Below are 15488 nucleotides of genomic sequence, written 5' to 3'. Positions count from 1 at the left end.
TAAGAAATCGGTAATTGAATGAAATAGTAAATGAGGTGTGTAAAATATATCAAAATAAAAGTTGTTATACCACTCTGATGACACGTAATAACGTCGAAACTAGTCAGTAGTTACAGCCTCTCTTTGCAATTTACAGCCATAGGGAATGTTTAATATCGACAAAAAGGTCGATTGACATCACACTCTTCAGAGGAGATGTAATTCAATAACCGTCGATGCATTAGCCAGGGAAGTAGTTGTTTTCTTTCATGAGGAACAGCAGAATACAATTTCGAAAATTAATTTATAACATCAAAAATATTTATGAATAAAAGAACTAGGTTCACGCATTGAATCGCGTTGGAATTTTGAAAATTCTCGACGTTTCGGTTCTCACTTCGGAGTCATTATCAAGAAAAGGGTGGGGATAGGGTGGTAGTTCGGCAACGAATTATCAATTCTGATTGATTCCAAGGCCCCAATCTGCCTACTCATTGGAATAAGTGATTTAAGAATGTTTTTGTACCCTTGGCAAGTAGTGCCCCATTTTTTTAAAAGTCCACAACATCTTTACTAAATACTATTTACGTATGAGACACATTGGCAAGTGTTGATTTGACAGAGACGTAAAAAACGCAAACTTTAAATAGTCCAAATTCTGCATTTTTTCCGCATAATAAGAATATTTAAGATTAGCTGTATTCTATAAAATATGGAAATAAAGTTCTAATTCATATTTATACTTTCAAGTCCGCCTTCTTATTAAACTTGTTTTTCTTATTACTCTGAGCATAATTTTCTAAAGAACGTTGTGGTTTTTATTTTGGAGAAGAGAAATTTGTACTTAATAATATTGCATTGAAATTTTTCCGTAATCCATAAATTTATAAAGATGACTGCTGGACTAGATATTTAGATTATGATGTCGAAAGAAAAAGAAGAAGAAAAAGTTCCTTTTATTTACATTTTATATGGTAGATTTTATTATGTTTGGTTTAACTGTTAAAATAATGTTTATTCAGTTATCAATCTGATATAATCCAAACAAAATGAATATGCAGCAAAAAGTTGAATGAAATCGATATTGAAAATGATATTTTTGAAATATGGATATTAAACAAGAATTAAGTGATAATGTTGCTGAGGCTGCTATTCAAAATATCAATATTATTAAACAAGAAATAAAGGACGAAATAAACACAGTTGGAGAATCTGTGATTAAAATTAAAATATCGAGGTACTGCTCTCATAAGGTTAATGTACCTAACATTGGAAATAAATTTAATTATGCTAGAAAACGAAATAAATCAAAAGGTGAGTTATATTATATATGATTTCTTTGACGTTTTGTCATTATGATTGAGATTTGAACATTTCCATCTGACATTTTTCCCGAAAATCTGGGAGCTGTCAGGGATGAGCAGGGTGGAAGGTTCTACAAAGATATTAGAACAATGGAAATTCGGTATCAAAGACGATGGGATTCGGCTATGATGGGTGATTACAGTTGATTTTTGAAAAGAGAAAGTGCAACCCCTACATAAAAGTAAAATGTAGAGCTAATTGATATTTAAAGTGATTTTTTTTGAGTTTTTGTTTATAATAGATGTGAGGCATGTTAATTGGAGGTAAACTATAAATATTGTCAATATATACTATTTAAAAAACGTGAAATTCTTTTTTTAATAAATATCAAATATTTTACCAATGAATATGATTTTATAAATGTAAATGTTACAATTATTTTTTCATATTTTTGTATTTGTCCATTTTATCACAATATTCTATTTATTCTTGTGTTACTACAAAAAATTTTTTGTCGACCAGTGTTATTTTCTTTAAATTATAAATTGATGTCTTTTTCTATAACAAAATCCTGACTGTTTTTTATATCTATCGAGGAAATAATAATTATTATTATTATATAAACAGGTAGATATTCTATATATTTTATTACATTTTTTTTTATAAAGAAGTTATTAAAACATAATGTAAATACATCTTACTATTAACAAATACAGCTAATCTATAGATTTCGGCCTAATTTTTGGCCTAATATTGATGCCCTTCAGGTAAATTGCCTCCATGTTTTGGGATTCCCTATACGACTCTACTCTGTGTCGGTTGTTATACAAAACACCCTGTATATACTTACCTATCATTATTTTTAAATAAATAAAAACCCGACTATATCTTTAGTTGCAGGATTTCTTAGTAATGGACATCTTAATCTAGATATTATTGCTGGGATTATGATCTGTAGATTTTGTGGAAATTTATACACGGAACTAAAAGAATTCGTTCATCACTTCTCTACAAATCATTGTGTGAATAAGAGAAAATTATATTTGGAAACTAAGTTATACAAGAAAAATCTATTTTACAGAAGAAGACATGAAACTTATGCTGTCATTCCAAGGATTCGTTATGAAGATGTTAAAAATGAAATTGAAATTGTGGAACATGCTTTGAAAGAAGAAAAAGATATCAGCTTTATTGATAATTTTGAGTTGAGTTTAGATGATAATAAGAAATTGGAGAAAAGTGAATTAAACGGACATATGCCTGTTTACACAAACGAAAATCTCATTCATACTGGAAAAAAGCCATTCCAATGTAAAATTTGTTTAAAAACATTTACACAGAAAAGTCATTTAAACGAGCATTTGCGTTGTCACACTGGTGAAAAGCCATTCAAATGTAAAATTTGTTCAAAAACTTTTACACAGAAACATAGTTTGATTGCACATTTGCGCTTGCACACAGGAGAAAAGCCATTGAAATGTGACGTTTGTTCGAAAGCTTTTAGGCAAAAAAGTAATTTTGATGAACATATGCGTATTCACACCGGAGAAAAGCCTTTCAAATGTAACATTTGCTTAAAAACTTTTTCGCAGAAACATAGTTTAATTGACCATTTGCGTTGTCACACAGGAGAAAAACTATTCAAATGTGACGTTTGTTCAAAAACTTTTAAGCAGAAAACTAATTTCGGTACACACATTCGCATTCACACTGGAGAAAGGCCATACAAATGTGACATTTGTTTGAAAACTTTTACTCAGAAAAGTAATTTAAACGAACATTTGCGTTGCCATACAGGAGAAAAACCATTCAAATGTAAAATTTGCTTAAAAACTTTTTTGCAGAAACATAGTTTGATTGAACATTTGCGCTTGCACACTGGAGAAAAGCCGTTCAAATGTGACGTTTGTTTAAAAACTTTTAGGCAGAAAAGTAATTTTGGTACACATATGCGCATTCACACCGGAGAAAAACCATTCAAATGCGATATTTGTTCAAATACTTTCGCACGGAAATGTAGTTTGAAGCAACATTTGAATCGGCACAAAGAAGAACAGCTATTTAAATGTGCTACTTGCTTCAAGCCTTTTTCAAGGAAAACTAGTTTGATTACACATCTGCTGTCTCACACAGGATAAAAGCCATTCGAATGTTGTATGTGTGTAATAGATATTTACGATAAAAGTGTCGTAAAGATTCATATTATGAAATGAGATGAGAAATCTGTCAAACAAAGAAGCCGTTAAGCCTCGTTGAATATCGTAATATGAATTTACGAAACGAATATAGCATGATGTAAAGACTACAAGGTTTGTTCTTCCCGAGGTCTCATTTTCGAGAAATTGTTTATACAAAAAATTCAAAACTACAATTCTTCAATTGCCTCCACGTCAGCTGGAATAAACATCACTAATTGTACAGGTGTTGTGTTTAATTATTATAATAAATGAGGTTTAATTTTTTATTCCAGTGCGATAAAGTATCTCATTACGAAAGTCATATTAGTATCGTAATGTTTGATATTACATATTGGTAGTAGGTAAAAACTTTCGCACTAAAAAGTTATTTGAATAAACATTTACTGAAAGAAAATCATTCCAGTGTGCCAATTGCTTGGAATCTTTCTCATCGAAAACTAGTTTCATTACACACCTACGTATTCATACAAGAAAAAAGAATTGTACTGTTCGAGGAGAGACTAACAGCCGAACAGCATCAGTTTATCTCTCTCTTTATTCCCTTGGGATTGGTGTTTTACACATAAAGTTAATATTGAGGATCCAATCAAGCAAAACAGAGTCTGGTATACCGATGTTTTATCTCTAGGTGGTCAACAATTCGGGCGTACTTGAACAAGCTCTCAACTTAACTCAATGATAATACTCTCCTAAGTCGAAAACCTCCCATTCCCCTTCAAGCACTAAAACCTACGTCGCTCAAAATTTTAACGTTCTATAAGTCGAATTAGTGAGTTCCTACAGGCTGTTTCTGTACATATTCTCCTTCCATAACTAGAACAATTAAACTTGGACCTCTGTATCTCGAATATGAAATTATTACCGTACATAAGTATCTCATTTGGAATATGAATTCTATGAAATCTTAGTTGGGATTTACGATAATTCATATCAATTTTGACCAAGGTAACTAGAATACATAATTAAAGGTTTGTGACAATAACAAGATGCGCAGTAGACAAGTGACGTCACCGGTTCTTAACAGCTGATAGGCCGGTCACATATGTGTGTTATAAATAAAACGTGTGGGCCAGCTGACATTTTGATGTTTTTAACTTGTTAAGTAGTATCCTCGACCTTCACATTCACAATCCTCCGGAGCTTTTAATATAATGGAGCACCTGCAAGAAGAGATGGATTGGTTGGATGAAGAAGAGATTCTGGAAAATAAACAATTTTTTCCTTTCTCTTTAGTATTTTTTCCATGGAAAAGATAAACTTGCACTTAATCAAAAAATTTCAATGTATAAATATGTAAAAATGACTGCTGGACTAAATCTTTATATTATGATATCGAAGAAAAAGAAGAAGAAAAGTTTCCGTTTATTTTCATTTTATACATTAGATTATAATTTGCTTGGCTTTATTGTTAAAATAATGTTCAATTATAAATTTGATTTAATTCAAACAAAATGGATGTGCAGCAAAAAGTTGTTAAGAGTGAAATCGTTATTGAAAATAAAATTTTTTGGAATATGGATATTAAACAAGAATTGAGTGATGTTGCTGTGGATGATTTTCAAAATGTTGATATTAATATTATTAAACAAGAAATTAATGACGAAATACACACAGTTGGAGAATCTGTGATTAAAATCAAAACAAAGAGGGACAGGTCTCACAAGGTTAATGTATCCAACATTGGGAACACATTTCAATATTCTGGAAAACGAAATAAATCAAAAGGTAAGTTATACTTAGTATTGCTTGTATTTTATGTCAGTTTTTTCATATGCCAAGTATCTTGAATGTTATTGGAAATACAGAACTTGTATCTGTTCAGTTTTATCTACTTGAACCATTTATACAAATAGCAACTTATTTTATTTATTATATAGTATTAATAATACTCAGTAGTTGGTGGATAAATGTATGAATCTTCTTCTGTTAACATATAGTTAATATTACCCTTTCATTTTTATTTTGAATATATACATATTTGTGAAATTTCAAATTATGTAATGAAAATTGAGTACAATACAATGGTTTACAACAAAATTATAAATATTTTAGTGGTATAATGAAAGTTAACAATTGAAAATGAACATTTGATATAAAAAAAAAACATTAGTTAAAATATAGAAATAAGAAAAAGAGAAATATATCTGGATACAAATTTATAAAAATATTACAAAAAGAGCATAGCTCAGTAGAATTGAATGAAGAAAAAATGTTCAGAACGTGTTCTAAACCAAACAGGTATCAGGAAATAAATAAGTATATAACAAAGAGATCTGAATTTAAAAAAAAATAAATGAAATTAAAGAATAATGAAAGTCTTAATGCTAAAAGGAAGGAGCTAAAATAGGAAATTAATAATGTTGCTCTCATTTGAGTGTTCTTCTAAGAACATTATGGTGTGCTGAACTTTTTTCTTCGGGACAAAAAACGGAAGTATATAGTCAATAATACAAAGTCAGAACAAAATATGGAATTGAAAACTTACTATAATATATTTCAATAATATAAAGTCTATAGCCATACAAGGAAATTCTTTATTGTTTGTACTTTGAAATAAAAAATTACTAACACAATGTATATAACTATCATTATTTTTAAATATTTTATCCTCTTGGCAGATTCAGAATCTTAAAAACCCGACTATATCTTTAGTTGCAGGATTTCATAAAAATGGACAACATCCAAATCTAGATATTATTGCTGGGATTATGATCTGTAGATTTTGTGGAAATTTATACACGGAACTAAAAGAATTCGTTCATCACTTCTCTACAAATCATTGTGTGAATAAGAGAAAATTATATTTGGAAACTAAGTTATACAAGCAAAATATATTTTACAGAAGAAGACAAGAAACTGATACTGTCGTTCCAAGGATTCGTTATGAAGATGTTAAAAATGAAATTGAAATTGTGGAACATGATTTGAAAGAAGAAAAAGACATCAGCTTTATTGATAATTTTGAGTTGAATTTAGAAGATAGTAAGAATTTGGGGAAAAGTGAATTAAAAGGACGTATGCCTGTTTACACAAACGAAAATTGCATTCATACTGGAAAAAAGCCATTCCATTGTAAAATTTGTTTAAAAACGTTTTCACAGAAACAAAGTTTAATTGAACATTTGCGTAGTCATACAGGAGAAAAACCATTGAAATGTGTCGTTTGCTCAAAAAATTTTAGACATAAAAGTAGTTTTGATGTACATATGCGTATTCACACTGGAGAAAAACCATTCAAATGTAACATTTGCTTAAAAATTTTTTCACTGAAAACTCAGTTGAATATACATATGCGCATTCATACTGGAGAAAAGCCCTACCAATGTAACAATTGTTTGAAAACTTTTAGACAGAAATGTCATTTAAACGAGCATTTACGTTGTCACACTGGAGAAAAGCCATTCAAATGTAAAATTTGTTTAAAAACTTTTACACAGAAAAGTCATTTAAACGAGCATTTGCGTTGTCACACTGGCGAAAAGCCATTCAAATGTAACATTTGTTCAAAAACTTTTTCACAGAAATGTTATTTGATTGAACATTTGCGCTGTCACACAGGAGAAAAACCATTCAAATGTGACGTTTGTTTAAAAGCTTTTGGACAGAAACGTAAATTGAATGTACATATGCAAATTCACACAGAAAAAAATCTATTAAAATGTGATGTATGTTCAAAAACATTTTTACTGCAAGCTCATTTGAATACACATATGCGCATTCACACTGGAGAAAAGCCATTCAAATGTGACGTTTGTTCAAAAACTTTTTTACTGAAAGTTTATTTAAATACACATATGCGCATTCACACTGGTGAAAAGCCATTTGAATGCAACCTTTGTTCAAAAACTTTTTCGCAGAAACGTTATTTGTTCGAACATTTGAGCTATCACACAGGAGAAAAGCCATTCAAATGTGACGTTTGTTTCAAAGCTTTTAACCACAAGAATACCCTGAATGTACATATGCAAAATCACACAGGAAAAACACCATTAAAATGTGAGGTTTGTTCAAAAACTTTTTCACAGAACCGTAATTTGATCGATCATATGCGTAGTCACACAGGAGAAAAGCCATTCAAATGTGAAACTTGTTCAAATACTTTTTCACAAAAACGTAATTTGATCGGACACTTGCGTTGTCACACAGGAGAAAAGCCATTCAAGTGTGACGTTTGTTCAAAAGCTTTTAGGCAGAAAAGTAACTTAAATGTACATATGCGCATTCACACTAGAGAAAATCCATTCAAATGCGATATTTGTTCAATCACTTTCGCACAAAAATGTAGTTTGAATCACCATTTGAAGTGGCACAAAGAAGAACAGCTATTTAAATGTGCCACTTGCTTGAAATCTTTTTTAAAGAAAACTAGTTTAATTGCACATTTGCTGTCTCACACTGGAGAAAAGCCATTCAAGTGCGACGTTTGTTCAAAAGCTTTTAGGCAGAAAAGTACCTTGAATGTACATATGCGCATTCACACCGGAGAAAAACCATTCAAATGCGATATTTGTTCAAATACTTTCACACAGAAATGTAGTTTGAATCAACATTTGCATCGACACAAATAAGTAAAACTATTCAGATATGCCGCTTGAAAACTTGTCTAATTACAAATGTTGAACTAAAGAGTTATTTGAATAAACATCTACATTTGCTTGTTACACTCCATTTCCTTCGTATAGGTAACTTGGAATTAAATTTCGTTAGATAAATGTTAGACTCACTATTTAATCTGGAAAGATTATATTGATTTATAGTTTGCGCATAAATACCTACATTCGTGAGCAGAAAAATCGACGAGTCACACGCTCGTGGTCAAAAGTCTTAGCAAGAAATCCGTAGCTTACATTCTTTTCCCGATTTTAGCATCCCAAAATCAATAGTCTTTGCTTTATAATTAGTGGACCAAGTTGTTATTGAGTTATATTTTTGGCAAAGAAAAAATATCACTCAATGAAAAAAAGTTATAATTAACAATTGAGAAAATACAAACTTAAAATCTGTTTGAAATTAAACTAATTTATCCATATTCGATTTCGTGGTTGGTGCATGATTTCTAGCCTAAATTTTTCTCTCAAGTTAATCTCCTAAATGCTCGATACATACAATCGATCCCGTATTATTGTTTCCTTTATTTCATTTAAAAATTTTTTATTGTAATTATTCCTCTTCCATTTATCTCTATATTAAAATTCATTTTCATACAAATTTCCTTGTATGTTTTGTATATTTTCCTTCTAATATCTGTTTATTCTTTTTGTGCTTGTGAGGATCACTATTTAGTTCACTATAAAAAACAACGAGATGTTTTAAAAGTTAATGCTAATTAATTAAACAAATATTACACATCAGTCAATTTTACAAAGTTGATAAATGAGAAAAACTAAAATGTTAGAAAATACTATTATGAATATAAGAAGCTATACAAATCTGATATAATTCCCAATCTTAGGTTAGAATAAATAACATCGTGATCCTCTTAATATTCGTGACCTGTGGACTCACAGGATGTGGTTGATCTATGGTACTAACCCAAGGGTATGTTCTGTGCTACTAACTTAAACAAGCACATTCTTCGCTCCATCTATCTTTAATATTAACTCTATGAAATAGTTACAGTACAATTTATATTGAATTAATGGATAACTCAAAACGAAAACCCCGATTATGAAATAACTCTCAAAACCATTACAGCGATATATAAACAAGTACTTAAGTTTTTTGATGATTGTGAACATAATGATCTCCTCCAGTAAATTGTGGTATTATTTTTATTTTGGAAAGGGTAATATAAAATTGTATTTGATTATCACTTCAAAGTTACAATTTTCCATATTTCCAACGGTAACTTGCTGGTCTAAACATTTGGATTATGATATCGAACAAGAAGAAGAAGTTATTACTACGTTTAGTTTCATATATATTCGATTTTGATTGCATTCTTTGTTCAAGTAACTTTTATAAAAGTTATTTATTTAATATTATCCAAACAAAATGAATTTGGAGCAAAAAGTTGTTAAAGAAGATATCGATGTTCAATAATAGTGTTTTTTGGAATATGGATATTAAACAAGAGTTAAGTGACGATTTGGATGAAACCGCTTTTCCAAATGTAAATAATGAAATTAATATTAAACAAGAAATACATGACGAACTAAACAAAGGTGAAATATTTGGATCATCTATAGTTGCATCCAAAACAAAGAGGCACAGCTCTCTTAAACTTAATATACCAAACATTAGAAACAAATTTAAATATCCTGGAAGACGAACTAAATCAAAAGGTGAGTACAATTTCTTTCCCTTTGTAGGTAGGTACCACACACATGTACTTTATGTCAGTATTTTCATATTCCAAAGTATCTTGAGCTTTTAGAGCATCTTAAGTACTGTTTATTTGGGAATAATAAGGAGTAATAATAAAAATGAATAATTTTATTCAGTCGTAAATTAATTTCTTACTGGCCTTGTTATTTAACTTTATAAATACATAGGTATCACAACTGTTCTTATTGGCATACAAAGGTTACATGGATTCTATCAGGTATTTAGTTAGTTTGCTTGACCCATTTCCAAACTATGTTTGGTTCAAATAGTAGTTGGCAGATGAATGTATGGATCTTCTGTTAACATTTAGTGAATCTTGAAAAAGACTTTTCACCTTACAGGTTTGATTCAACTTATTGTCATAAGACTACAATACTCTCAACTAAACTATTTCAGTGATATACATATATATATATATATATATATATATATATATATTCATTCATTTATATATTTGTATGTGCCAATATAGTTTTGCAAATTATTAATAGAGAAATTTGAAAAACACCGCTATAATTTTCTTTGCAGGACACCTCAAAATTAGACAACACTCAAATCGAGGACTTATGATCTGTGAATTTTGTGGAAACTTATACACAAAATTGGGAGAATATGTTTGCCACTCGTCTACAAATCATTGTGTAAATAAAAAGAAATCCAAATATAAGAAAAGTTGTAGAAGAAGGCGAGTAACTGCCTATGCCATTTCCAGAAATCGCAATGAAGATGTTAAAAATGAAATTGAAATAGATGAACATACTGTGAAAGAAGAGGAGGATGTCAGATCGAATGATAATTTCGAGTTGAGTTTAGATGATGGTCTGATAAGACATTCAAAAGAAAAGCCATTTAAATGTGACATTTGTTTTAAAACTTTTTCATGGAAACATAGTTTCAATACTCATTTACGTATCCACACAGGCGAAAAACCATTCAAATGTGACATTTGTTTAAAAACTTTTTCACAGAAATGTAATTTGATTGAACATTCGCGTAGTCACACAGGAGTAAAGCCATTCAAATGTGACGTTTGTTTGAAAACTTTTTCATGGAAAAATAATTTCAATACACATTTACGTATACATACAGGAGAAAAGCCCTTTAAATGTTCAGTTTGTTTAAAATCTTTTTCGCAGAAAAATAATTTGACTATACATTTGCGTAGTCATAGAGGAGTGAAGCCTTTCAAATGTGACATTTGTTTAAAAACTTTTATACTTAAAATTCATTTGACTGGACATATACGTTGTCACACAGGAGAAAAACCGTTCAAATGTGACATTTGCTTGAAAACTTTTTCGCAGAAGTGCAATTTGATTGAACATTCACGTAGTCACACAGGAGAAAAGCCATTCAAATGTGACGTTTGTTTGAAAGCTTTCACACAAAAAAGTCATTTAAACGAACATTTGCGTTGTCACACTGGAGAGAAGCCGTTCCAATGTGATCTTTGTTTGAAAGCTTTTACACAAAAAAGTCATTTGAATGAACATTTCCGCTGTCATACAGGAGAAAAGCCATTCAAGTGTGATGTTTGTTTTAAAACTTTCTCGCATAAAAATTCTTTGAATATACATGTACGTAGTCACACGGGGGAAAAACCATTCAAATGTGACATTTGTTTGAAAACATTTTCACATAAAAATTCTTTAAATGTACATGTTCGTAGTCATACAGGAGAAAAGCCATTCAAATGTGACGTTTGTTTGAAAGCTTATTCTAGGAAAAATAAATTGAATGCACATTTGCTTAGTCACACTTGAGAGAAGCCATTCAAATGAGAGAAAATGTGAGATTTTTAAATCTTTTTTACAGTTTGCCTCTTTATTATTAATCATTGTTTCAATCAGAAATTGGAATGCAAAAAAAGTTACTCTAGGAAAATATAAGTGGCAGAAAATACCTTGTTGATCCTAATTGTCCTTGCCTCTCACATAATGGTAAAAATGATATCTTGTTAAGCTTAGATGACGGCCAGAATATGGAGAAAAGCATTTTAAATGGACATTTATTTGCTCACACAGGAAAAATCCATTTGAATATAATAAAAATATTAAAATACGAGGATATATTGAAAAATTCTTATCCTACTACAGAACCTAACAAAGTTTCAATTTCAAAATATTTTATTACTCAACAAATTCTCCTTTTAATTAGATACATTTATTACAGCGAACCTGCAACGTCTCTAGACCTTTCAAAAACAATATTTCTTCTTGCTCTGCAAACTAGACTTCGACAGCTTTTATTACCTCTTCGTTGGAAGAAAATTTACCACTTTTTAAACTTTTTTTCGGTTGAGGAAAGAGTTGATAGTCGAACGGAACCAAATCTGGTGAATAAGTGGGGTGTCCTAGTAATTCAAACTCTAAGTCACGAATTTTTTGCTTGGCAACGTGAGATATGTGTGCAGGGGCGCTGTCCTGCAAAAACAAAACACCTTTGGTTAGCTTAGAGTGGTCAGTAATGTCAAATAGTAATCTCCACTGAAGCAAGAACTTTTCCAGCAGATTTTTGGACACGAAACTTTTTAGGTCTTGGAGAATCAGAGTGTCGCCATTCCATCGATTGTTGCTTTGTTTCTGGATCGTAGAAATGTACCCAAGTCCTATCCATAGTAACAAAACGGTTTAAGAAGTCTACATTGTTTTCAAATCGAGCACAGATCGAACGCGATGCTTCTATCCTTGCACGCTTTTGGTCAACATTCAAACATTTGGGGATCCATTTTGCAGCAATTTTTCTCATGTCCAAATTGACGTGAACCATATGATGAACGCGTTCGTATGAAATATTCAGTGCTTCAGATATCGGTTTTAGTCCAATTCGACGGTCTGATAAAATCATGTAATGAACTGCATCGATATTTTCGGGGGCTTACACAGAAACTGGCCTTCCTCGATCATCATCTTCAATGGAAAATTTACCTCTTTTGAAGCTTGCAGTCCAATTTTTCGCGGTCGCATACGAAGGACATTGACCACCAAGGGTATTAAGCATATCTTCGTAAATCTGCTTACCTCTTAACCCTTTTAAATACAGATACTTTATGATGGCTCGATACTCCAATTTTTCGACTTTCACAATTTCGGTGGACATTTTTTTTCTTCAAATTTATTGCGTAACTCTGGTTTACTTTTTTGTAGTCAAACTTTACACTTACACTTCTAATAATTTATTGTTCGTTGCTATGGTAACTCAATAATTTGTTTATGCGTGGAACTGGTCTGGGTTAAATGATTAGAAATAGGTAGTTAATCATTTTTTTGCACAGAAAAATATCTCAAAAACTAATAATTTCAGCTATAGGAAATGCCTGAATAAACCAGAATAACAGTACATTAGTATTTTGATTAAACTTGTATCAGATTCAATAAATAGTTTTCCAGAATTTTCACTCCTATTCGAATGCTTTGGCCGCACCAGATCTTCATTCTTGAATTTCTCGTACATTCTACAGGGTATTGAACTTTTCAAATATTTATGGAAAATTGATTTATAACTTTTTAAACACATTATGGGGAAGTCAAGCTGATTCCAAATATTCAATAAAATATGAGGTGTTTCATTTAGAAAAATGTAACTTCTAGAACACCCATCAACGTTGTGAATAATTTTAAAATGAGCAGACTAATGACGGCTTTAATCCCTCAAATTTTCAAATTGATCTCAAATGATAACAAAGAAGGCACTGAACTTTATCACACTAATCCATCACCCTGTATAAACATGGGTCGGTAAATATTTGGTTTCGAAGATACATAATATCCAGCAGTTTTGTTAATTGTGACTATAGAAGCTGAGTTAGCACTATCCGATCCGTCAAATTTGATTGCCAGTTGCGTCCTAGAGGGCAGGTTCACAAATAATATTGACAAAAAAGTACAACACTGGGGGTTATTTTCGCGGACCAAAATAATTACACAGTTAGCTTACACATTAACCGTGTGAGCATATTTTGGCGACTAATTATAAATGTATAACATCTTATATTTACTAAAATTATTTTACAGGTTAATTAGAAAGTCTTATGGCAATGTTGCTATAGGATATGTGCAGGTCAAAAGAGAAGGCGATGTTTGCACAGTTAAAGCGCGTATCACTCCGGAACATGAGGGTCGTAAGTCACCGTACCATGTCACCTTAACGTACCACGAGAAAGATTCTGCGGTACAAAGTGTTGATTGTGACGATTGCGCAGCAAGTGCTGGGGGTTGCGAGCATGCTATTGCATCGCTGTCCTGGCTTCACAGACGAAGCGAAGAACCAGATTCAACGTCGGTGAAGTGCTCTCGGTTGAAATCGAAATTATCTTCAGTAAATACGTCGGTTAAATATTCAAAAACAAAAGATATTGCGAAGAAAATAACTTCCGACGAACCTACCGACGGGAGCTTTTTAAGGGCCGTAGTGGAAGAGTCAAAAAAAAGGTCGTTAAATACTCAACTAGGTAACTACTTTTACGACCCGTCAAATGCTGTTCAACTTTCTTTGCACAGATTATTTCATGCTTTTAAAAGCACGGGAGCACGTATTTCGGATTTTGAATTATTTATTAAATACTGTTCGGATCGTATGACTTCAAGTGCTTGCTGTGAAGTTTCAAAACTCACCACCGATCAAGCCGGCTGTCCATTGTGGTACGAACTACGTTATGGTCGCATTACTGCCTCCATAGCTCACCAAGTTGCCCGTTGTGAAATTTTAGATGGGTGTCTTGTTGAAAGAATTCTTGGCGCATATAACCAAGTAGATTCAGTAGATAGGCAACGAGGAAGAAAATTTAAAGCATTGGTTTTGGCTGAACTTGGACGACAAACAAAAATTAAATTCGAAAAGTGTGGATTACTATTGGATAGGGACCTGCCGATCTTTGCGGCTTCATCAGATGGCTTAAGCGATGAATACACTCTGGAAATTAAATGCCCGGCTAACGAGAAAACATTCGCAACATATTTTACCGATGGCCGGCCTGCAAATCAGTATAGAGCCCAGTTACAGATGCAGATGCATTTTGCGAAGAAGAATAAAGCAGTTTTTTGTATTGCTTATCCAGATTTTGAAATATCTAAGTCTATACATGTAATATATGTCGACTATGACGAAAAGTATTGTAAAGTTTTGTTTGAAAAATGTTCTGAATTTTGGCAAAAGTCAGTATATCAAAAAATGTGTGCCTCAGTTTAATATCAGACATGTTGATAGAAAATAAAGAGCGTTTTCATGAAAAGTGAGTAGTTTTATTTCACTGGCATACATACCCAAAACAAATTTCTCAAGAATTCTAGAAAATCAACGCAACAAAGAAGACTTTCCTAGAAATTATTTCTAAAAATAATGATATAAACAACTCGCGACTATTTATAAAATGCATCAGAGGCGCTATGAATGAAAATATAATACCGAACGCATCTTATTTTTGATTTTGGTGAAGTTTGATTGATTCCGCTGAATTTAAAGAGAAGAATGGTAACGATTTCTGTATCCTCCGAGGTTCCACCTCGGTTCTGCGCATTCTCAAGCATGCGCAGTATAGATAAAGTGTCTCGAACGAGAGAGAAAACGAATACTGTCGGCACCGTAACGTAGGGACGTTTTTTCCCATACCAACTGTCCATATAGTATTACATATATGTGCAATAAACATTGATAGATATATTAAAGTGTGTCTTAAGCATC

The 15488-nt window shown here is 31.6% G+C and overlaps 3 protein-coding genes across 4 annotated transcripts in view; 2 read left to right on the top strand and 1 right to left on the bottom strand.

The window, feature by feature from the left end:
- LOC130895473 (purine nucleoside phosphorylase-like) overlaps nt 1–15488 on the bottom strand; it is a 320652-nt gene that overhangs the window by 231232 nt on the left and 73932 nt on the right. The gene's annotated exons all lie outside the window — the stretch shown is intronic.
- On the top strand, nt 960–8050 carry LOC130895815 (zinc finger protein 845-like). Its single transcript, XM_057803366.1, has 4 exons — nt 960–1293; nt 2179–3420; nt 4923–5207; nt 6135–8050. Exons 1-4 carry the CDS (start codon nt 1086–1088, stop codon nt 8048–8050), a joined length of 3651 nt encoding a protein of 1216 aa, XP_057659349.1. The 5' UTR covers nt 960–1085.
- On the top strand, nt 9126–15038 carry LOC130895460 (zinc finger protein OZF-like). 2 transcript variants are annotated; one of them, XM_057802753.1, is made up of 3 exons: nt 9126–9766; nt 10338–10611; nt 13823–15038. In XM_057802753.1, the coding sequence occupies exons 1-3, from the start codon at nt 9514–9516 to the stop codon at nt 14994–14996; spliced, it is 1701 nt and encodes a 566-aa protein (XP_057658736.1). In that variant the 5' UTR covers nt 9126–9513; the 3' UTR covers nt 14997–15038. The 2 variants fall into 2 exon arrangements, with proteins under 2 accessions (XP_057658736.1, XP_057658737.1); XM_057802754.1 differs by having other exon boundaries at nt 10338–11386.

This window comes from Diorhabda carinulata, chromosome 6, assembly GCF_026250575.1.
Source record: "Diorhabda carinulata isolate Delta chromosome 6, icDioCari1.1, whole genome shotgun sequence".
In the NCBI taxonomy this organism is placed as follows: Eukaryota; Metazoa; Arthropoda; class Insecta; order Coleoptera; family Chrysomelidae; genus Diorhabda; species Diorhabda carinulata.
Note: the sequence above shows the minus strand (reverse complement) of the source record. Positions and strands in the feature narration are given on the sequence as shown.